The 22,914-nt window shown below is 52.5% G+C and overlaps 2 protein-coding genes across 3 annotated transcripts; both read left to right on the forward strand.

Moving 5' to 3' along the window:
* Window positions 1–533: 533 nt before the first annotated feature.
* DUSP11 (dual specificity phosphatase 11) lies at window positions 534–6,357 on the forward strand. 2 transcript variants are annotated; one of them, XM_059831590.1, is made up of 10 exons: window positions 534–568; window positions 887–962; window positions 1,933–2,064; window positions 2,700–2,823; window positions 3,351–3,411; window positions 3,740–3,786; window positions 4,269–4,344; window positions 4,637–4,765; window positions 5,192–5,236; window positions 5,635–6,357. In XM_059831590.1, exons 1-10 carry the CDS (start codon window positions 534–536, stop codon window positions 5,891–5,893), a joined length of 984 nt encoding a protein of 327 aa, XP_059687573.1. In that variant the 3' UTR covers window positions 5,894–6,357. The 2 variants fall into 2 exon arrangements, with proteins under 2 accessions (XP_059687573.1, XP_059687575.1); XM_059831592.1 differs by lacking the exon at window positions 5,192–5,236.
* A 417-nt stretch (window positions 6,358–6,774) lies between these two features.
* STAMBP (STAM binding protein) lies at window positions 6,775–20,651 on the forward strand. The gene is made up of 10 exons (XM_059831594.1): window positions 6,775–6,792; window positions 8,696–8,936; window positions 13,615–13,690; window positions 14,347–14,442; window positions 15,121–15,496; window positions 16,212–16,336; window positions 17,304–17,441; window positions 18,638–18,750; window positions 19,202–19,301; window positions 20,201–20,651. The coding sequence occupies exons 2-10, from the start codon at window positions 8,722–8,724 to the stop codon at window positions 20,255–20,257; spliced, it is 1,296 nt and encodes a 431-aa protein (XP_059687577.1). The 5' UTR covers window positions 6,775–6,792; window positions 8,696–8,721; the 3' UTR covers window positions 20,258–20,651.
* Window positions 20,652–22,914: the final 2,263 nt, after the last annotated feature.

Raw genomic sequence — 22,914 nt, forward strand, 5'->3', positions numbered from 1 at the left:
GGGAAGGTGATGCTGGTACTGGGGCAGTGATACTGGTACTGGGGCGGTGACACTGGTTCTGGTACTGGGAAGGTGACGGTGGTACTGGGGCGGTGATACTGGTTCTGGTACTGGGAAGGTGACGGTGGTACTGGGGCGGTGACACTGGTTCTGGTACTGGGAAGGTGACGGTGGTACTGGGGCGGTGACACTGGTTCTGGTACTGGGAAGGTGACGGTGGTACTGGGGCGGTGACACTGGTTCTGGTACTGGGAAGGTGACGGTGGTACTGGGGCGGTGACACGTGCTGGGGCGGTGATGGCGATGCCGGTTCCGGGGCTGTTGTACCCATTTGTAACCGCTAGGCGGCGCCACAGCGTTAGACCACGCCGTGTGGGGGCGTGGCCTATCGGGAGCGTGACCTCCTCTCTGGGGGCGGGGCCTCAGTGTGCCTTCGCCGGCGTGGACGGCGGCCGCGCGGGGTCAAGGCGGCGGAAGCGGAAGTGGCGTTCGACGCACCGGGTGCCGGCGCCACCGCCACGGCCATCGCCATCATGGTGGGCGGAGGGGCCTCCCGCGTACCGCAGCGGTGAGTGCGTCTTCCTCGCCTTCTCCTCACGCAGCTCCGCGGCTTTCTCCCGGCCTGGGGCCTCCCGGGGGCTGCCCCGGGGTGCTGCGGCGGCGTGCGGCCCGGTGCTGCCGGGAGCCGCGGGGCCCAGCCGGGCCCTGACACCGGCGGCGCTAGCCCGTTACATTGAACGTGTCGCAGGGCCCGGGCAGTGGAGAACCGTCGCTTAAAGCCTGGGGGGCGTCGCGGAGTGTGAGGGGTGAGGGTCCCCGGGCCGGGGAGAACGCGGGGCCGGATCCTCAGGTCAGCGGGTTAACGCCTCCGTGCTGCCCGGTTTAGGTGGACCGACTACATCCCGCTGGGCAGGAGGATGCCGGGCACCCGCTTCATCGCCTTCAAAGTCCCCCTGAAGAAGGTAAGTGCCCGCTGACGCCCTGGGCCTGTTCGGGGCGGAAAGCGGCTGCGGGCAAGTGTGGCTTTGCAGAGAATCAATGAGTGAATTCCCTCTAAAAAGTGAGAAGGAGCGTCAGTAGCTCATTTTGTTGTTTATTTTTGGTAAGTGGGTTATAACACGGGAGAGAGAGGACCACAGCGCGGTCACTGCTGTTTGACCAGTCGGAGCATGTGATGGGATTGTGGTGGTGTTCACACTGTGGGGGTGACCAGGAACGGCTTCTGGGGGTTCTTGGCAGCTTTCTGGGTGCCAGCAGCACCATCCGGGCACCCCGGATACAAGGAGGTCTGTCCGGGCCAGCTCTGTTAGGGCAGGAGGGATGGTGCGGGCAGCCCCCGCCAGCTCTGCCAGGTGCCCGGAGGCCGTGCAGCCCGATGAATGCTGTGCTGGAGCCGAGCTTTGGGAGCAGAGGCTGTGAGGGGTCAGTGTGGCGGTGCCGCTGCCCACCCGGCTGTGCCTGGAGGTCTCTGCCCTGTGTGCTGGGGTGAGTGCTGCTCCGGAGTGGTTTGAGCACAGCAGTTACACCTAGAACAAACACTGGGTCATGTCTGTGGGTGTTGGAGAGCTCATGATGGGGAGCAGTGCTGTTTGTTCACCTCTGTTTGAGCTGAAGACCTATTTTATAGCTTTCACCAAACGAAAACTTCAGTTTCTGGGCGTCTTTGTCACACTGCAGTGTTCTGCCACAGTATAAAGTCATCAGTCAGTCCTGGAAAGCCTCAGCTGAACAGTCCCAAAGCAGTGAGGGCCTGAGCGTGTTCTCGTTTGGCTCGGTGTAACTTGTGTGTCTGTCTGCATCTGCCTTTGCTCGTTGCCTGCGACTTTCTCTTTGAAGGGATGATCTTTGGGAGTTTCTGCAGCACGGACTTCTTCCCACCGGTTGCAATGCACCTGAGTTTAATGTCTGCTCTTAAATGTTATGTCACCTCAGAGCTTTGACCGGAATCTTCATCCAGAGGAGAGATTTTCACCTTGTGACCTGATTAAGAAAATCAAAGAGCAGAAGGAAGAACTGGGCCTGATCATTGACCTGACGTACACAACTCGCTACTACAGGCCAGAGGTCAGTCTTTGTCTTGCTGTCAAGGAAGTGAAGCTCTGTGTAAACTCTGATATTGCTGATGAAGTGGAAGCTGTTTCTTGCGAGAAAATAACTTGAAACAGTGTGAGGCACTCAAATCCTCTGGCAGGGGCATGAGGTGAAGTGTTGCAGGCCTGTCGGAGTGACGTCTTTGTCCTTGATCAAGAACAGGCCTGGGGTCTTCAACCCCCATCGTGCAGATCCTCTTTGTACCAATCAGCACAAGTTTTGAGATACCCTAAAGCTGGGTTTTATAGATTGTCCTGAGTAAAGAGCTGATTACAGCCAGCTTTGGCTTGTGGTATCAAATGTGTGGATACTTGCTTGGAAAGATGTTCCGTGCTCTGTGTATGCTTTGTCTTCCCCAGGGAGGAAAGAGCAAAGGGGTGAGAAATAAAAATGCAAACAGGCTGCTCTGGAGTGTTGGTCATATGTCATAGAAGAAAAAAAAAGGGGGGTCAACGGGGTGAAGAAGAAGTTTTCTTACCCAAAAGTATATTGCAGCTCTTCTGGGCTTACTTGAAAAGCTTGGCTTCTTCTGGCTTATGGTCTATGGTTCTCTAATGGATAAGAATCCTTGTGCTTTTTCTGGAAATTATTGACTTCCTTTCTTGTAGGAGCTCCCAGCCACACTCTGCTACTCAAAGATCTTGACAATGGGACATGAAATACCAAACAAGCACACCATCTTTCAATTCAAATGTGTTGTTAAAAAGTTTTTGAGCGACAACAAAGATAACGGTAAGTGTGGGTTTCCCTTACATTGCACTCAGGCTTGGAGGCCAGTGATGTCTAATGAACAGCATGAATTTCTTTTCCTTCTCTTGGCACGTGAATGTCAAGGTAGTAAGATCAGTTTGTTACGGTAGAGGAATTCATGCTTGTCTCTTGATAATTCAGCAGTGAGTCAAGCTTTAATTGAGTTTGAGACTCCATCTCTAGACTGGCTGTAAATATTGATAGCTTTTTGATAGCGGTGTAAGCAGCAAGCTGTTGGTGCTCAGGAAATGAAAGAGAGCTTTTTGTGGAGCTTTTAAATACATCTTCCCTGCAGTGAGCTGTGAGACCATGCAGATGAGCTCACAGAATTAAATGAATTAATGAGCTGAATCGGAGGTGCTAATTAGACATTATGGTGATGTTGTTGCATCATCATGTCTGTTTATTTAAGCTGGTGTGACTGTTGGAGGATGAATGCAAACGGGCTTGTTCTGGTTGGGTTTTGGAGAAAGAGCACTTAAATATAACCTGATTATTGTGTGTTACAGATAAACTCATCGGAGTTCATTGCACGCATGGCTTAAACAGAACTGGCTACCTGGTTTGTAGGTGAGTTGTCCTTAGTCAAACTGAGTGAAGTGGTGGCATTGCCAGCTTCTCATAGCTCTGGGAGGAAATAGTGTTGCACTAGTAAAACGAGTCAAGTGACCTGCGTAATCCCAGACTTGCAAGGATTTAAAGCTTTTCAGCTTCAAGAAGGTTGTTGTTAGGGGGCACTTTTTATCCCCGACTTCAGCAGACCAAATGCTGATACTCCATTCTGGCATGTGAATAGAAGCTGTAAAAACTTCCCAGGAATTCTTTTTGAATCATCGCTAAGCTGTCATAGTTTCCATAGTTAACTGTCTAATTAGAGCTTTCTTGCTGATCTGTTCAGGTACCTGATTGATGTTGAAGGCATGGAGCCAGATACTGCAATAGAGTGTACGTATGTGTACGTTCTTCTGTTTCGGATGCAAAATGTTTATCGTGGGCTTGTGGTTTTAGATGGCCAAAAGGTTTGGGCTAGCTTCAGGGAGGTAACTGTGTTTTAGCTCTGTGTGTGTGTGTGTTTTTCTGTCGTGTAGAATGGGAGCCAGAGGAGGGGAGGTGCTGGGGGTTCTTTGGGGTAATTGGACAGAAAGAATTAAGTTTACGGCCCGACTGTGGAGCTAACCAGGGTTGACTGAACGTGGTGGTCGCTGAGCGCAGGTCGAATAGTGCCACGCCGCAGCTCTGCCTGCGTGTCTGCCTTGTCCTGGGCTGTCGTGCGAAGGGCAGTACGCTGAGTGGAGCCACCCTATGTGATCTGAGTGTGGAAGTATTGGTTGAAGGGGTTAAAATCTTTCTAAAGGGTTTAAGTGCTCTGCAGCTCGAAGATGACTTGTACAGAGCAGTTGTTGTAACTCAGACCTGTCTCCCTCCAGTGTTCAACAGTGCTCGAGGACATCCTATAGAGAGAACCAACTATATCCAAGATCTTCAGAGGAGATCTGTAAAAAAGTAAGTTTTTTTATGTGCCTAAGGAAGTGCATATGCCCAGGGAGAGCTGCTGTCAAGCCACAGATGTTAAATATGACTAGCTCCTAGAAGGGAGGTAGATTGGGTCGGTGGGTAAGGAGGAAGGTCGGCAGCTGGGAGACCTGGGTTTAAAGAACACAGGCGGGCTGCCCTCCCCCTTTTTTTGGGGAGGAGTGATGCAAAGGGATGCGGTTTTTTAAGTGTAAAAGAGCTGTTGTGATCACTTGGTGAATGGTTTGCGGACACAGTCAAGACGTACAGAATTCTTTTTAAGGAACTGCGAACTAAAGAATTTGTGCTCGGACCCTGTCAGAGAAAAAGCCGGGGCTACACCGAACACTAAAAAGCAGATGGCCAGATATCATCCGCATTGTTCGGACCAATCCCCCTTAGTGGTGCCCAGGTAGGTTTTTGCTTCTTGCCTCTGTGCATGCTGTACAGCTGAGCAGATGGAACAAAAAGGGCTGCTCTCTCATTTTTAAGAAACTTAAACTTAGATTTTTACAAGCCGCAACTCAGGCAAGAGAGCGTCCGTTGCCTTGCCAGCTCTGCGGTGGGGGAAGAAAAACCTCCCTGAAACCTGTCTCAAGCCTAAATATTAATGTTGAAGTTTTCCTTGTGTTTACAGCAGCAAATCTCTTTGCCTCTGAATAACGTACTTGTGCCTGTAGATGCAGAATAACATAACTGACAGTGTTGGTGCTCATTCCCAGCGGGGCTGGTTCTCAAGCTGCCTAGGAGATTTCAGGGACAAGGGGATTTTGAACCGGGTGCCAAGTGAGGCAGCTCTTCCCTGACAGTGAAGCAGTAACTCTCTTTCTGTTCCTAGGCTCCTCCCGTCTCAGCAGGGATGGCAGGGGAACAGTGAATGCAGGTAAAGAGCTTCCTCGTGACCTGGGGCGCACATCCTAGATGGGAGGTGACTCTGGCAGCTCCTAGCTGCGGGGGAGTTCCGAAACCACCTCGGGAGCAGATGCGAGGTAGCCAGTGCCCGCTTCTGGCTGAGCAGTGGCTCGTTCAGCCCCGCTCTTTGGGGCCGTACAAAATGTTTCCTGCTGAAAACTTCCCTTCCTGTAAGAAATCGGCATGTAGGAAATAAGCTGCTAGCTGGGTGTTCTTCCTGGGTGTGGCATCGTTCAGGCTGAAGCCAAAGGGACTGGGTGAACCTGGAAGGGCCGAGGGGGATTCACAATCGGCCCTTTTGGGCTCCGCATACAGAGACTGAACAAGGCCGTGACTTCTCCTGGTACTGACTCCTGAATTTTCTTCCAGAAACTCTGGTAGCGCCAAGAACCACCGCAGGCAAGCTGCCAAGGCACAACACCAGGAGCTGGCGCAGGAGCACGGGGCGACGGAGCAAAGGCGGCCATGCAGTTTGGCAGCGAGGAACTGTTGGGTTTCGTTGCCCGCTAACGAGTGGCGCAATGGACTGTGCTTTCCCCCGCAGAGCCCCCACCTCTGCCCCCCCCAGGAAAGACAAGCGGCCAGGAAACGCAGGCGCCGGCGCAGGAAACCTGTTGTGACGGCGTAAGGAACATTGTACACGATGAAAGCCTGTGCAGGGCTGCGTCTTCACCCTGGAGGAGTTCCGAGATGGATCTGTCACTGCTTGAACGAGTGGCTTTGCTGTAACTTCCACCAGCAGTCGGGAACTGCAAATGCAAGTGTTCGTAATCTTAACACAGCTCTTCTTTTTTTTTAACTTTTTATTTTCCCACACCCCCTCTTGATACTTTTACAAATCTCACAGAATTTTTTTAATCCTATGTCATACCGGAGTCGTAGCTCCACTCCTTGAGGGATGCGGACAATGAACATGGACCCAAACAGAGCTGGAATCACCCTAAGGAAACATCTTCAGGAGCCTCCCTTTAACCTTCAGCAAAAAGGGCTTTTCCTTGATTTCCTCAATACATAAGAAATAGGATTCAGCCTGAAACTAGATGATTTTTTTGTTGTTGTTCTTTTCACCCACTTTTGCTAAAGTAAATTTCTGCGGTGCGTAACCTTCGAGCCCTGGTTGTGGAGCGGTTATTTGCCCCTGGATGGGCCTGACGAGCCCTGCAGGATCCGCGCTTCGGCTCTCACCCGAGCGGAGGGTTGTTGGGCGGTGGACTCTGGCCTCAAGACCGGACCGTTTTGGGGTGAGAACGGGTGTTTTCGGGTGGGGCGGTGCTGGGCAGCCGGGAAGGAGCTGCCCCTTTAAGGTTCAGGGCCGGGCGCTGACGTCATGACGCCGGGCTTTCCGCTAAGGGAAAGGAAGCGACCTCTTGGCCGGGCGGAAGTGGGAGGTGGTTGTGGCGTGCCCGGATGTTGCGGCGGCTCCTGATTGGCTGTTGAAAGCGAGGCGGAGCGGTGCTGTCGGCGTTTCGGCAACAACCCGGAAGCGCTGAGGGGAGGCGGCGGGTGGCGGCGTCCTCCCGGTGGCAGGTCAGGCCCGGGCCCGGGCCCTGGGGCTGCGGGGGTCCCTTCCTCGCTTGAGGGGTCAGGGCCTGGGCGGGGGGAGGCGGTACCGGCGTCGCCTGTCGGGGGGGTACCTTCCTCTTCTGTGGGCCCAGGCTATGTGGGCTCTGGTTGGGGGGGAGGAGTCTTGTATCGGGGCTCCCTTCGTGGGGCTCCGGCCGGGGGGGCTCTGGCTGTGAGTATTTTTCCCCTTAGGAAGGGGGATCCGGTTTGGGGCTCCCCTTGCTCTGTTGTGGGGGGCTGGGAGCCCGCGGGGGCTTTGGCTGGGGGATTCTCTACTCTTTTTTTAGAGGCAAGGGGCGGGGGGAGGCTGTTCTGGGAGGGACAGGCAGCCCTGGGGGTCCTCTGCTCTCCCTTGTAGGGGAAGGGCTGTGGGAATTCTGGAGAACTCTGATTTTGGGGGGGGCTGTCTTCCTTTCTCTTGGTAGGCAGTGGCTGAGGTGTTCTGTAGTTTGGGGGCTAGCAGCTCGCGGGGGGGGCGTGGTTTAGGAACTTTATCTTAAGAAGTGCTGTGGGAATTAGAGGGGGAGCTCTGGGTTGGGGACACGGGGAGTTACAGTGTGTGAGTGGTGTCTATTCTCTCTTGGGGGGGAAAAGGACTGTGGAACTTGGCAGGGGGGCTTTGATTTGGGGAGGTGACTGAGAGCTCTGGCTTGGGGGAGCAACTGAACCCACCCCCCTGTAGAAGCACCAGTGAGGAGGAGAAACTGAAACCCACTCTGAGCTGTGGCTCTGTCACACCCCATAAGCGAGTGCTTTGGCACAGCAGCCTCTGGCAGAACCGAATCCCACAGCCCTTGTTTAGGGCAAGAGGCCTGTGGAGGTCTCTCCAGCATGCAGGCTGAGAAACGCGGGCCTGCCTGCCGTTAAAAGGGGCTTCTGCTCTGAGGTAACCCCAGAAAGGCAACTCCTCTGTGGCTCGGGATCCTCAGGCAGTGCTTAGCTCAGCTCAGGACCTCTCCCCCATTTAGGAAGGAGCCGCAGTAAATCGTGACGTTGTGGCTGTGGCAGTCGTGTTGCTGGAAGGCTTGCGAGGTGCTCTGGATTCAGTGCTGTGATTTCATAGAGAGTTTAACCCTTACACTGGTCCAGGGTGGCTTTTCCAGGGGAAAACTGCTTTTAGTGTAGGGGAAGAGCATTGTGGAGGGTTTCTGGGCTTACTGCCCCTCAAACAGTCTCAGCGCTTCCTCAGCTTCAAATTTATCAGCTTGTGCCATGGGACTGTGGGTGAGAAGGGGTTTCTTGGAGCCAAGCAGGAGGCAGACGCACGGATCAGGTTGAGGTGCATTCCTGGGGTGACGGGTGTGCCTCCTGCAGCATGGGGGAGAGAGGGATTGCGACTGTGCCCGGGCGAGAGCAGTTTGGGATCAAGCTTGTTGGGTAGGGATGTGTTTGCTGAGCAGCAGCAGCTGGAAGGATGGCCTTCAGCTCCATCCTCTTCTCGCTGCTGTGTAAGCAAAACAGTGAACGCTGCAGTGTAAAAACCCTGTGTAAAGCCACTTCTGCTCGAGTCTGAATGAAACGCTTTGGCCATCTCCCCCCAAACTAGTAACCGGCACTAGTTTTGTTGTGTGGAGAGACAACTGGGAAGCAAGAGCTACTTTGGATAGGATTTGGATGGCTGACACCATAACTTGAAATCAATTACCAAGGACTGATCTTGAATTTGTGGCTGCCTTTCAGTTCATAAAGGTAAATATCCAGGCACTGTGCCCAAAAAGAGCTGGGCTTCTCCCAGATTCCTCCCTCAGGACCTAACTTGGCCCATGTATTAAATGTTTTTCTGCTGAGGAAACACAGTCCTGAGGAAACTGATTGAGTTACCTGGTTTACGCTGGTTTTGATGCACTTGACTTTCCTCCCACTACAGAATTTGTCAGCCTCGCGGCAGCTTTGATGTGTGTTGTTATGCCCGACCACGCCGACGTCAGCCTCCCACCGGAGGAGCGAGTCCGAAGACTGATCCAGGTGGGAAGTGCTGTGGAAGTGAACGAGGATGTCCCGCCACGACGCTACTACCGCTCTGGAGTGGAAATCCTCCGCATGGCGACCATTTACTCGGAGGAAGGCAATATCGAGCATGCCTTTATTCTGTACAACAAATACATCACGTAAGAGCAGCGTTGCTTCGTTTGCAAGTAACCCTTGTCAATACAAGGGGTTGTGGGTTTGGCATTGCGTATTTTGAGCATGTCTAAATACCGTGAGGCCTTGCTGAGCTGGAAGAACTGGGTTCTGTCCAGAGCTCTGCTCCTTTTGAAGTTCTGTTACTGCATAGGTGAGGATACAGCTGGGTAGACTGACCAGGAGATGTCGTAAAGGTGTGAGGTGCAGACCCACAAATGCCGCTTACTACTTTGCAGGAGGTTTATAAAAGTTCCCTTTGAAACTAGGCTGATCATGTATCCCTCTGTCCCTCTGCTAGTGGAGACTCCTCTCAGCAGGAGGGAGGTTTTGGCTCCTTGTGTGTCAAAGCTTCCTGGTGTTTTATCACCACAGAGTGGCTAAATTGGCCTCAGTTGTCGCTAGGTTGGCCATGACGTACGGATTGGCAAGGATCTGTGGTCAAGAATCTCTGTATCGAGTATCTACCTGGAAAGGATCTAGGCTGGTTGGCGGTTTCTCTAATAAACCAGCTTTGGAGGAGAAGCCTGCTTTATATTTAAGTTCCTACAGCCTTTTACAGCAGGCAGTGGGTTCCTCCTTCAGGTGCAGGGACCGGTTGCAGGTTTAGTTTTATATCTCAGAATATGATCTCCCCCCCCAAACATGCACGCATACGCCCAAGCCCTTCTCAGGAGGGATGTGGGGAAGAGTTCTGGGTCCAAAGAACCTGATCCCAATCAACTGGTGAGTTTCTTGGGTATCGAGCACCCTTCTAGAAAGGCCCAGATCATATATAAACCCAGGCAAGACCCTGTTTGGTGTTTCAGCTGCTGGGTCTCTAGCTGTAAGGGCTGTCTGTGTAGATAAATGCATATTCTTGCCATCATCTCCACAGCTGCCCAGAAACGGGCCATCTTGGGTCTGAAACCCCGCTGCTGTGCCCGCTGAGCCGGAGCGTACACCGTGCTAACATGGTGACGTGGTGTCAGGTCTGGATTGTGTCTGAGCAGCCCAGAGTATGAGTGGAGCAAACATGTGCCTCTCTGTGTAGCTGTGCCTGTTGGTGTTTAAAGGGCTGAAAACTGTGATGCTCAGAAAATATCCCAATGGCACAGAGTGTCCTGTTCCTTTAGGTTTTTTGGCCAAAAGCCTGTCCCTCCCACTTTCGCCCAGTGCCACTCTGGTATGGTCTCTGCTGTGCCCACACAACCCGCTTATCTGGAATGTGGTTGGCATCTCTGTGGGCATTTTCTCTCCCTGCCCCTGTGTGCAGGGTTTCTGCCCCTTAAATCCAACACATTTTTCTCTGATTAGCTTTTCTTCCTGCCTTGCACTTCCTGAGCTTTTATGGGCATTGTAGCGAGTGCCCTGGGAGGCTGCACAGGGAGCTGGGAAGTGCAAAACCCTCGGGAAGTTTTCCAGGCTGGTTACGTAGCTGGGGCCAAAGGAGAAACTCTTTAACTAAACAAATGAAGTAAAAGCACTTTTGCTGTTTCATTATAGCAATGATGGGTGCTGGCGTGTTTTCTCTCCAGCAGTTTTCAAATGCTCGTGGCATTTATGTTAGCCTGGCTGCTGGGCTGCCAGAAAGGTGAAAAAACTTGCCCTCGGTGGTGTGATTTCTCCAGTACTGATAAATATGAGCTTCTGCCCTGGATTGTCTGAAGATATGAACTTAATGCCATTGTCTTATTTCTTTAAATGAAGATGTGAAGCTGGAGCTGAAGCGGTAGGCTTGATGAAGGGTTTTCTAGATGTCCTTCCCCAAGGGGCATGATCCAGAAGGCAAGAGCAGGGCACTGGTAATTGGAGCCTCTCATGGGACTTGCTTTGCTCTCCCCTTTCTAGAAATGAGATCAGAATTCTTCCTCTGGTGCTTCGGCCCACATCTGCAGTCAGTGCTGTGGCTGTCCTTTCTCAGAGCCCAGCTCCTTGCCGGAGTGTTTGGCCTAGTGTAGGCACTTTCCACATCAGGCTGCGCCTTCCGGAAGGGGAGGACTCCAGCTCTGAGAAGTATGTGAGAGGCTCTTAACTTGGTGTGTTTGGTGGGAGTGTGCGCATCGTCCTTGGGAGCGAGGTGTGGTCTGTGTGGCTTTAGGAAGTTGGATTTCTCTTTATTTCCTTATACAGTACTCCCTGAGGCTGATCTCAAGGACTGAATTACATGATGAGATCTCTGTTGTGGCGCCTGATTTGGAGACCCATTGGTTTTGAGACAGTCTTGTCTAGGCACGGGGTAATCTCAAGACACATCTGCACTGAGATTCCCATTGAGGCAGCCGGTTCCCTGCTTGGCCCCCGGCCACCTGCTTGATCTCTTGCAGGTTGTTTGGCTGCACAGCACCTCTATTTCCCATGCGGAAATGAAGCGCATTGCCCATCCCTCCTCATGGGGGGCAGGAGGGTGGCACGGGTATCTCTAAGAATAACCAGGCTGGAGTTTTAACCCATGCATATTGTCACCTTCTAAGACACCTGCTTGCTTGTCTTCTTGAACAGCTGCTTCTGTGTTGATCTGAGTGGACGTTTTCCTTGAATCGCCATCGGGCACTCTAGGTTTGATTTTGCTAGAGCCAAATAAGAAAGGAAAAAAAAATAAGACATGAATTTTCTGTGGTGTTTGGGCTCCTGGTTTGCCTGCGTGGCTGTGAGCTGCTAGGATTGGCTCCAGGGGTTTGCGTGGGGTGTTGCAAGGGACTTGAGAGACGCCGGCTTGGCGTGCGTGCCGTAGCAGTGCTTAAAAATAGCCTGTGATGTGGCTGCTTGGTGCCAAACAGCTGCTCCTCATAGTGGACTCGGGAGCAGGCGGAGGTTTGAACAAGCCCAAAACTCCTGGCGATGGGAGCCGCAGGTTTCAGTCTTGCCAAGCCTCAGCTGGGCTGTCGATAGGAGATGTGAACCGTTCCTGCCCGTCCTCTGCCTCCATCCCCAGCCTGCCACTGCCTGGTCTTGCCTGAGAGTTTTCCTCTGGCTGCCTGAGTCCTCCTCTCATCCTGCTGCCCACTTTTCCCCCCTTCCTGACTTGTGGAAACCCAGCTGTCTCTGCTGGTTTTTTCATCCTCCCCAGGCCAGCATCTGCTCTTAATCCTTCTTAATTAATCCCTTCCATTTTAATCTGCTAGCTGTTGGCAATGATCACAGCCTTGTTTTGTCTCCTCGACACAGTGACCTACTTCGCAACCACCAGGCGGGAGCAGGTACCTTGCTGCGCGTTTCGGATGGAGCAGTGGCTTCTCCATGGCTCCGGGCTGTGACGTGGTTATGCTGATCCTGCGGTCTCTGGCGAGAGCATCCTCACACTCTCTGTGGCAACCAGGAGCGTTCAGGGTTGCAAAAAGTCCTTCCTTTTCCCAGAGGACCGAGGTTTTGAACAGATGGGTTTATTTACTACACACACAGAGGCTTCTCAGCATGAAGAGTGTTCTCACTCTGTCCCCCCTGAGTTTTTCCCACTTGGCTCTGCTTGGTTTGTTTGTGCTGCTCCCTGGGGCACAGTCTAGTCCTCGCTACCCTTATTCCTTGTGCCTGGGCACGAGGCTGCTCTGTAAAGGAGCTGTAGAGCATCCTCCTTCAGATGCTGAAGCAGTGTAGCCAAGAGCCATGGAGGAGGGCAGTTTTTTTTTGCATTATGTCCACGGGCTTTGTGGACACTCAGAGCAAGCACAGCTCCACTTGCAGGAGACGAGGACCCAGTTAAGCTTGCCGTGAGCTCACCCTGAGCACGCAGTCAGCTAGTGCGCCACCGGGGACTTGTTCGCAGAGATGACTCGGGGATGCCTCAAGGCTGGGGAGCCTCACAGAGCTGAGACAGAGTGAATTGCCCCATGTTTGTGGGCTTTTTTCCTTGTTCTAGTGCTTGCAGTACTCTTTCTCTGCACCTTCACCACTGTGTCCTGCAGAGCTTCCTGGAAGGGGAGAACAGTTATCCGTTCGTAGAGAAGCTGACGATTAACCTGTTCGTAGTCATGCTGGGAGCAGGGTGGTGTTGAGCTCAGTCTTGCTTTCCCTCCCAGAAGTCTGCACAGAAATAGCCCTGCTGCCTGAAATACTGCCTTGACCTTCTGGGGTGGTCAGGCTACAGAGCCAAAAGGCTCATGATGCAGCAGCTGGGGATGTTGTGAACTTGCTTTTAGCTTAGCTGCAAGTTTTCTCTTTTCAAGGTCTGAGTTAATTTCCCCATCTCTTGGCACAAACTGTTTGTTCCAAGGCATACAGAAGGATGGTGTGAGCACTGAGTCAGCCGAGTCCTTGAGCTTGTGTGTAATCCCCTTAGATGCTCGCAGAGGTGTAGGCAGGTGCCCAAGGACCTTCCTGAATTGCTGCCAGTGTCCTTGGTGTTTTAGACCAGCTTATTAATATTTCTGTTCAAAACAAATGTATTTATCCCTGAGGATCGTCTCCAAAGTCCAGGTGGAAGAAAAATCTGTGCAAGGTGCTCCCCTGGGATTGAACAAGATCTGCTGTGTACCATGAAGAGCTCAGAAGCCATTATTTGATGGAGCATTTCCTGCAGAAAGGCAGATGGCTGTCCTGATGGCGGGGAGCACAGGGCCCAGGGAGGTGGTGGAGCAAGGGGTTAGTCTTGGAGGGGAATGATCTGTACTCTCAAAATGCCACTTACTGTCTTGAGTTTGTCCCTTTCTGCTGTGATTCAGAAGTGCAGTTTGTCTCCTGTGTTTACAGGCTCTTCATTGAGAAGCTGCCACAGCACCGTGATTACAAAACCGCTGTCATACCTGAAAAGAGGGAGACAGTGAAAGTAAGTAGCAACATTGCCAAGTCTTTAACGGCTGCTGTCAGAAATGTTTTGGGGTCATCAGCCTTGGGTTTTCATGGCTCTGGGGTGAGTGATCCACACAAATGCTGAGAAGCCTTGTCTTGACCAGGCAGTGTGTGACCCCTTGGGAGTTACAGTTTGGGTTTTGCTTACCCCCTTATACTTGCACTGGGCTGGCTGTGGTTGTCCAATTTACTTTCTGTTGAGCACTGGGGTGTCCTTTCTTTCCTGTTAAACTCCCTGCTTTTTAAAGACCACATGGCTTTTCCATGCATGGTGGTTGGATGCTCAGTGTGTGGTCCTCAAGGGATTTGCCAGAGGATCCTTGGAGACTGCTCACAGCCCCAAGAAACTACCGTTCCTCTGCTCAACATTGACCAGGAGAGCAAAGAACAATGCTGCCTAAGCTCTTGCTCAGTGTTGTTGACGGTGCTGTCTGTGCCACCCGGCTACAACGTGCCTGTCTGCAGCCTGTCCGCACATGGTGGTGGAGCTGCTCAGCCCTTCCTGCCTCGTGAACAGATGGATGGTTTATAATCTCTGGGTGCTACGTGTCCATTGATTCTTGCATCTGTTCAGGTCTTGTTTTTCTTGCCTTGGAGCTATCACACTCTTATGATTGTGTTTTCTCCTTTCAGAAACTGAAAGAAGTAGCCTTCCCCAGAGCTGAAGAGCTCAAGGAGGAGCTATTAAAGAGGTACGCCAAGGACTATGCTAAGTACAAGGAGCAGAAGGTGAGTGAGAGGAGACTGGAGGCTTGTGCTCCCCAGAAGACCCTCAGGCACAAAGAGTTTGGAAGAGGGCAGGTCTCCAGGGCTTCCTGGGTGCTCTGAAATGTGAAGTCTGGGTAGCCACAGCTTGCAGGGTCCAGCCGCATCACCTGCAGCACAGAGCTGTCCTGATCATGTCTCTGCTGCCATTATGTAGGTGAACTTGCCATAGGCACCCCTGCATCTCTTTTCATTGTGCGTCCTGGAGGCAGTCTGAGCTGGGACTGTTGTTTCATTGGTTTTTAGCTTTGTCCCAACATGAGGTCTAGGTCTTATAATCCAGAAACTCAGCAGGCAGCTGGTAACAGTGTGGGCAAGGGGCTGGGGTTCTGTGGGCAAAGCAGAAAACTCTGCAGTCGGCTTTGCTGTGGACAAGTGCAATTTTAGAGATGGGATAGAGGGAAGCCAACCTGGAATTATATTCCTGTGGAAGAGGGGAGGGTAGGGCAGCAGTTTTACTGCCCTGGTCTAGCTGGCTCTCCTGATCTTCCTTGCAGGGAGTGCTGTTTGCTGGTTACCTTTTGCAGACCCTTTAGAAGTAGTCTGGGATTGCTGAGGGCCTGGAGTACATAGGCTTCATATTCTGCCTTGGGCTAGTGTTCCCCTGTCTGCTGATGTCCCTTGGTGTATTTCTCCTTGCAGAAGGAGGAGGAAGAGGAATTCGCACGCAATTTGGCTTTGCAGCAGCAGCTGGAAGAAGAGAGAAATCGGGTAGCCCTGATGAAGCAGCAGCAGGCAGAGCAAGAGCAGTTCCATGCCTTCGAGGAGATGATTCGACGACAGGAGCTAGAGAAGGAACGTCTAAGGATAGTGCAGGAATTTGGAAAGCCAGAGCCAAGTCCCGAATCTCTGGATGGACCCCTCATCCCTGGCGTGGAAAAGCCCCCGACTGATTTAATCCCAAGGGTTCCTGTTTCTCCAGTTGACCCTGCAAGTCCATCAGCAGGGACTGTCTCATCCAAACCTCCTGTTGTGGACAGATCTTTGAAACCTAGTGCTTTGGGGAGCACGGAAAACAGTTAGTACCTCTCAGCGCACCCTTCTCCCTTGCCGGGGCTGAGCCAAACATGGCAGAGGAGCTGATTTGTCTGGGAGGCTCTTGGAAGTATCTGATCGTGGCTCCATCCTTTCTGGGCGTTTGGCCTTCCAAGTCCCTGGATGTTCTCCCCATGGTCCAGTAAAGGTTTGCAGGGCTGGGGAGAACTGTCTCCACTTGGGAATCGGCCCCCCACGCTTCTCCAGTCCAGTCTCTCTGCTGATCTGGAGTCTACAGCCTATTTGGCTTTCCTAGATCCAAATACTTGTTGGAGATTGGGGTTTAGTTCCTGGCTAGGCTGACCGAATTCTCCTCTTCTGCCAAATATGGCTCCAAAATACTGATTTGGGCACTTAGAAATGACTGGTTCTTGACCAGTGACACATCTTACTTTAAATGATGTTTGTAAGTGGTTGTGGTTTCATTTTTGGTTAACAAAATACTTGTTTTTTGATACACTGCTAAAGGTCTCTTTCTCTCTACGTGTCCCTGTTTTGAAAGAAGTAGTGAGTGTCCTTTGTGACGTGTCACAGTGACTTCATTTATCTGTCACTGCTGTTCTAAGGGTAGACATTAGAGCAGTTAATATTTCCAGGCTGAATATTCTCAGTCTAGTCCCTTCAGATACTGACCTGAGGGAGCATTTCTCCAGCATCCCCGACTGTCATTGCTCATTGTGCTCTCATTCTTCCCACAGATGCAAGTATGGATGTCCTTCGCCAGGTCATTGTCCCTAGGGAGCTCTGCCAGAAATTCCTCCAGCTGGCTGACGCCAACACGATCCGGGGTGTGGAGACTTGTGGGATCCTCTGCGGTAAGCTGGTAAGGTGATAATCCTGATTAAGACTCTGGAAGCGGCTCAGGGGCCTTTTGTCAAGGTGTGCAATAGCTTTGAAAATGGCTAGAGGACCCTGATTTTTGCTACGGGAGGCTGTAGTGCAGTTTCACTGATGACTAGGGTTTCATGTGAGCGTCAGGGATGATCTGCCTCTCCTTTTCCTCCCTTTTACGTTAGGATTTCCTCACACTGAATGAGGTGCCGGCCACCAAGTCCCTATGGGTATTCAGCTTCCTCTCTCCTGTTGAAGACTCTTTTCTGGGTACCTACTTCAAGCACTCCCACGTTGCCGGTGACAGGCAGCTCTGGTGACTTATCCTTGTGGTACCAGCAGCACTGAGGTGTCCCAGCTGTGAACTAGGACCCTCACCAAGACAAGACAGTGAAAACACTGACTGGAGACAGTTAGTTCTCCCCCAAAGAGTTTGCATGCACAGGTTTCTATTGGCAGCTTCAGCCTGTCCTCCCTGAGTCGCTGGGAGGTGCTTTGCTTGCAGAAGTTTGCTTTGAAACGAAGTTGTTTGATGTAGCAACTTTCTGCAGTCCAGCTGCTTCCAGACACTTGGAGATTATTTAATTATGAGGCATCATCTAGTGAGTGGAGAGACTTGCTTTGGTGGGTGTCCAGGACTTCTCTGAGCTCTTGTGTATGCTCTGCACAGCAGGGAAAATGAAATAGAAGGCCGTGGGTCATGCTCAGACTCAGAAAGTCCTGCAATTCCTTTGTCAGTAACTTGCAATTACCAATTCTGTGACCTGTAAATGGACGGTAGATGCATCCGTGGGCTTGTTTCCAGAGCTGCTGTTCCCCTGGCTGGGCCCCTGAGGGGTGAATGCAGAAGTACCGCGTTCCCAAAGCTTAGGAAACTACCTTTGCACCAGTGGGCGGCAGCAGTGTTTCCTGCCTGGGGGGTGTCCGGTGGGTAACAGCCTCCCTGCGCTGCCTTGCAGATGAGGAATGAGTTCACGATAACTCACGTCATCGTTCCCAAGCAGTACGGAGGCCCCGATTATTGCAATACGGAGAATGAGGAGGAGCTCTTCGTGATCCAGGATCAGCACGGCCTTGTTACGCTAGGCTGGATCCATGTGAGTCTCTCGTTCCTGTTTCACTTCCTAACTGGCCTTGCATTCAGCGTGGAGGGAAAGGGGTGCGTGCAGCAGGGCTGGCAGAGGAGAATTTCCTGGAGGAGAGGGCATGGAGCAGGCAGCATCCTCCAGTTGGATTTCTCCCTCTGGTGCTGTCTCAGCCACTACTCACGCTGCCGGAGAAATCCAGGCCTCTCTTTTAAGTTTGGGTCCCTTCCTAAAGCATCGGGCCCTTTGAGAGTGGGATATTGGGCGTGAAGCTCATGTTTCATCCAGCTAAAAGCTGACTCCAGAGGCACTGTTAGGGCATCCCGAGTTCCTGCTGTCAGCGCAGGGCCTCTCCCGTGATGTGTCCCTGTAGTAGCGCTGCTTTTTGCAGACAGCTGTGTGCTGCTCTGCCGTGGGGTGTGCCAGTTCCAGATTCCTCCGCTGGCTTCAGTGCTGCCCTGCTGCCTGTCCCTGCGGAGCCTTTGGCAGTCGGATCGGTGCCAAGCAAAATGTTTGGTGCTGCTGAGTAATCTCTCGAAAGCAGCAGCTGCCTCGCAGGCTTTGACAAATAAATGCCTGCTGCCTGTGCCTGATACGTGCAGGGTGTATGCTTTTTGGTGTTAACTCTTCAGTGATGGCCCTGCAACATCCAGGGACCCTCAAGAATCCCTTTGACCTTTCTGCTGGTCTTGACAACAAAAACCTAACAAGCAAAAGGGGAAAGACTTTTCAGCAAGAGTTAGGCTGTGAAATCTAGCTGTCAGCCGGAGTTGGGTAAGGTGGTGGTTGTCTGTGATCGTACAACCCTTGGCCGTCATGGTGGAATGTGATATCTTGAAGTGCCTTGGCAGTATGTTAGGTCTCTGATGGTGCTGTGCCGCAGGGGTAGCTGCACTTCAGAAACCTGTGAAGTGCCCTGCAGGGAGGCGTGCATGAAAGCAAGGACAGTGTTGTGCCTTCAAGTGTGACTTCCCGTGGGATGTGGCCAGAAACATAGAGCTCCTCCTGTACTTATTCCAAATGGAAAAGAGGAGCAGATGTTTTGGGGCAATCCAAAACAATTTTCTGTGTAGAAGTATGTCCCCTGTGGCATCCAAGGAGCCGTGTCTCTTCTCTGTTACCACCTTCCTTCCGCAGACGCGGTCCCTTTGGACTAGTCCTCCAACATTGCTGTAACTTCCTCTCTTCTATGTTGCCCTGTGTTTCAGACTCACCCCACGCAGACAGCCTTCCTCTCCAGCGTCGACCTGCACACACACTGCTCCTACCAGATGATGTTGCCGGAGTCCATTGCTATTGTGTGTTCTCCGAAATACCAGGAGTAAGTATGGATGAGGGGTAGGGAAGGCCTTTCCCCTCGGCCTGTGCTGCCCAACCAAAAGATTGGGCAGGAGGTCTAGCCTCTTCAGAAGGTGTTGAAGGGCTGTTTATCACGATCTTTCCTCTATCGGATTCCTGGTGTGGAATAAAATGTCAAGTCACACAATGAAAGTTTTACCAAAAGAGGCTGGAAGTGCACGTGTGATTCGACAGCTCTTCTGAGCTGGTTTGGGGGGTTGTATCTGGGCCGTGGCTGCCCACCCGTGAAAGGAGACCAGCCTGCAGCCGCAGAACTGGGGAGAGGAGTGTCCCAGGCAGAGGAGCGTCCCACAGCATGCATCTCTGCCCTTGCTTGAGATGAGCAGACTCAAGTGTGCTCCTTGAGACACCAAAGGAGGTGCTTCTATTTGCAGAGACTTAAGCTACACAGAGCTTGTGTTTATTTGCTCTAGGACAGGGTTTTTCAAGCTGACGGAGCATGGCCTGGAGGAGATCTCTTCCTGCCGGCAGAAAGGATTCCACCCACACTCCAAAGACCCCCCTCTATTCACTGTAAGTCACCCCACGAGGTAGCGGGGACTGTAGTACTGCGAGTCGGCATATTGGACACTTCACTTGAACGTATACTTGTGTCAAGGTGCTAGGCTGTGACCCAGGACAGGAGGGTCAGCTTGGCAGGGGCTTGTCTATTCCTAGAGTTGAGATGCAAAAGCTTTCTGACTTGTTAGCATGTGTTGGAGGTGTGATGCGGAGCACTTCTGCAGAAACAGGTCAAGGCAGCAGCAAAGGCTTGTGTTTGAGAGAGAGAGAAGTTTGTGGCCTCCAGAGGAGGGTCACGGAGATGATCAGAGGGCTGGAGCACCTCTCCTATGAAGACAGGCTGAGAGAGTTGGGATTGTTCAGCCTGGAGAAGAGAAGGCTCTGGGGACACCTTAGAGCAGCCTTCCAGTACTTAAAGGGGGCCTACGAGAAAGCTGGAGGAGGACTTTTTACAAGGGCATGGAGTGACAGGACAAGGGGTAATGGCTTTAAATGGAAAGAGGGTAGATTTAGATTAGACATTAGGAAGAAATTCTTCACCATGAGGATGGTGAGACACTTGCAACAGGCTGCCCAGAGAAGTTGTGGATGCCCCAACCCTGGCAGTGTTCAAGGCCAGGTTGGACGGGGCTTTGAGCAACCTGCTCTAGTGGAAGGTGTCCCTGCCCATGGCAGGGGGTTTGGAACGAGGTGATCTTGAAGGTCTCTTCCAACCCAAACCGTTCTGTGATTCTATGATTTGTGTCCTGCCATGGTCTCTGTGTGGCACTGGGCAGGGCAGTAGTTCCTGGTCTGAGAGGGCTGTTCTGTGAAGGACACTGGGTGCAGGTTGTGTCATGAGGTAGAGGAGACTCACCTGAGCTGTGGGAACATCTGAATAACCCCCTGTCCCCTCTTCCCCTCTCTTCCAGACCTGCAATCACGTGTCAGTAGTCGAGAGAGACGTGGTCCTGATGGATCTCCGATAGGCCACCTGCCTTAACGGTTTACAGAAAACCATCTACCTTCCTTCTAGCCCTAGGGAATTTTTTTTCCTCTTGTAGCAGATGATTTCTACCGTGTAGTGATCCTTCCCCTTCCTCCCCCAATAATCGCGGTGAAATCGGTACCCTGACCTCAGTGGGAGCACATGAAACCTCAGTGCCTGGCATCGGGCTGATGAAGTGGTGCTGAGGTTCAAGGTGTGGGGAAAAGCTAACTGGAAATTCAAAGACAGAAGCTAACACTGAAGCAATTGTTTAATACTCTAATCTATGGCTTGAACAGCTTGTTGTGGGGGGTTCCCCATGATTTGCTGCAACCATGAGGTGTGAAAACCTCTTCAAGTGCTTCCCAAAGTGGGACTTGTCCAAATTAACCCATGCTTAGTTTTGCCCCTCTCTCTGGGTTGCTGTGGTCTCAGTGCAGCTGGCTGGAGTAGAGTCTTTGCTATAGTTTAAGATTAAACCTTCTTAACCTCTCTCTCACCCCGTGCAAGAGCTTATCACCGCTGAGCCGGGGTGAGTCCTGCTTGCTGGCACTCAGGTCTCTGCCCGGTGAGGTAAGAAGGGGCCCAACCTCCTTTGGGAACCCCCATTTCTGCGTTTTGAGGGAGAAGGTGCCTGGATGCGGCACTGCTTTGCACAAGCTGCTTCATTCCAGCAGTGGGGAGGGGTGTCTGGTTACTTTATTCCTTTTCCTGGATGGGGGATTTGCTTCGGCCCTTGAACCCAAGCCCTCACCGGGCAGCCCGGTTTGTTGCTGGTGTTACCGTGGAGGAGGCTCTTGGTCTCTTGGCTGCAGTGCTGTCGTGTGAAGGCTCTGCAAGGCCGTTGCCTCTCTGAGAGGGGACTCCAGCAGCTTGTGCCGCTTCGATCCTCAAAGATCACCGCCCCCGATTTGCCTCTGTGCTTCTCAAAGCAGTATGAAGTCTGTCCTTGCCAAAACCAAGCGCTCCATGACGTCGCCCTTATGCGGTACACCAGCCGGGGACCTCCTCCGAATTACTTTCGTCGGACGCCAAGCAGCGATTTTCCTTCCCTGCGCTATCCGTGCTGAGCCTCCGCCCTCGCGTCTGCCAGCGTTGAAAGGGAAGAAGCGGTGTTGAGAGGTGGAAGGCATCTGGCCTCAAAGGGCCGAGCGTGATCCGCAACATCTCCACATCCTCTGGCAGGATGCTCTGATGATCGGCACATGGCCGTGCGGGGAGGGGAAGAAGGCTGGAGTTGCCATCCCACCTGGCATGCATATATACGTGTTCTATATGTCACGTCCTTGTACTTCTACGTACAGGATTCTTTGGTGTACAGTTTAACACAGATGGATTGTATTATCTTGGCTGGGTTTCTTTTGCCACTGGTTTTCTTTGCGTGAACTCAGTGGGTCGGGGGGGCGTCCAGCGTGGCTGAGAGCGGGGAGGGAATCGATTTGTTCAGGGGTTGTGTTTATTTGCAACAGACACCTCCTTGACTCCTGCGTGACAAACTGCGGCTGCCGTCATTTTTGTGGTCTGTTTTGGGAACAGGCTACCCGCGGCAGTGGGAGGGAAGCGAGGCGACTTCAGGGCAGCTGTGGGAACTAACTTTCAGACCTAATTTATTTAAACCGTGCTCGGGGCGGGGGGTTTGCAGCCTCAGTGTAGGGCTGTTCATCCCACCGCTCTGCGCAGAAGGGAGCAGTCTGCTCTTCACCCCAATGGCTCCCCCAGAGCATCGCAGGGACACGAGGTGTGAAAGCCCATCTTGCAAAGCAGCGATTCCTTCAAATTGGTGGTGAATATCACAACAAATTTATCCCAACTCCCCATCCTTGAAGGTCTCAGGTCTGAGCTGACCCGAGCAGAGAGCACCAGTCGGGGAGAGGAGCTGGTGGCAAATCACTGCTTCGTTCCTAAGTCGTCCCAGTGACCGACAAACCCTCGTGGAGAATTTTTTAAATACCTCGCAGCACGGCCCTATGCAAGGGCGGCGTTTCTCACGTCAGTGGCCAGCTGCTGCCTCGCGCCCAGCCCTGCTCTCTGAGCTGGTGGCTTTTTAATCGCATTTTTTCACTTGAAGTCACTGAGTCATCAGTTTTTGTGTCGGGATGAATGCTGATATCCTGGCACTACTGCCTGTGTCCCACTAACCCACCCCGTCTGTCCAGCTGCACCAGATGTGACCTTAAAATTGCTCAAAAGGGGGAGTTGAATTTGGTAGGAGCTAAACCTGAACGGAAACGGCGCTTTGCAGGAACGGTTTATTTTCTGCAGCAACGCGGGTTGCATGTTTTAGGGGAGTTTCCTGCAGGGAGCGATGCTTATCTCTGCCTCGGGGATGGGAACAGCCCTAAATCCCTGCCTGAGCTCTCACTGCCGGTTTGTCCATCCTCGGCGGCAGTCCCAGAGGTTTAAAGCGCAAACGTTACCCTTATACGGAGGTGCCGAGGGCCGGCCTGCGCGCCGGGAGTTTTGAAATCCCACGGCAAACCGGGGCTTGCCCCCCTCCTTGTCCCGCGTTCATCCCAGCCTGGGCCAGCCTCGCCTGGGCCGTGGGATGCTTGGCGTTCCTGCGAGCATCCCAGGGCCGCCGGCCACCCTCCCCACGGCCGCCGAGCGCCGGCAGCTGGATTGGCTGCGGTGGCCAAACCTTTCCTTTTTAGGCTGCAC

The sequence above is a fragment of the Gavia stellata genome, chromosome 31, assembly GCF_030936135.1.
Source record: "Gavia stellata isolate bGavSte3 chromosome 31, bGavSte3.hap2, whole genome shotgun sequence".
Taxonomy (NCBI): Eukaryota; Metazoa; Chordata; class Aves; order Gaviiformes; family Gaviidae; genus Gavia; species Gavia stellata.

Coding starts and splice junctions, on each gene's coding strand:
- DUSP11 (XM_059831590.1), top strand. CDS start 534: ATGGTGGGCGGAGGGGCCTCCCGCGTACCGCAGCG. Junction 2,824..3,350: donor GAGCGACAACAAAGATAACG/GTAAGTGTGGGT, acceptor TGTGTGTTACAG/ATAAACTCATCGGAGTTCAT. Junction 4,345..4,636: donor CAGAGGAGATCTGTAAAAAA/GTAAGTTTTTTT, acceptor ATTCTTTTTAAG/GAACTGCGAACTAAAGAATT.
- STAMBP (XM_059831594.1), top strand. CDS start 8,722: ATGTGTGTTGTTATGCCCGACCACGCCGACGTCAGCCTCCCACCGGAG. Junction 13,691..14,346: donor AAAAGAGGGAGACAGTGAAA/GTAAGTAGCAAC, acceptor TTCTCCTTTCAG/AAACTGAAAGAAGTAGCCTT. Junction 18,751..19,201: donor TGTTCTCCGAAATACCAGGA/GTAAGTATGGAT, acceptor TATTTGCTCTAG/GACAGGGTTTTTCAAGCTGA.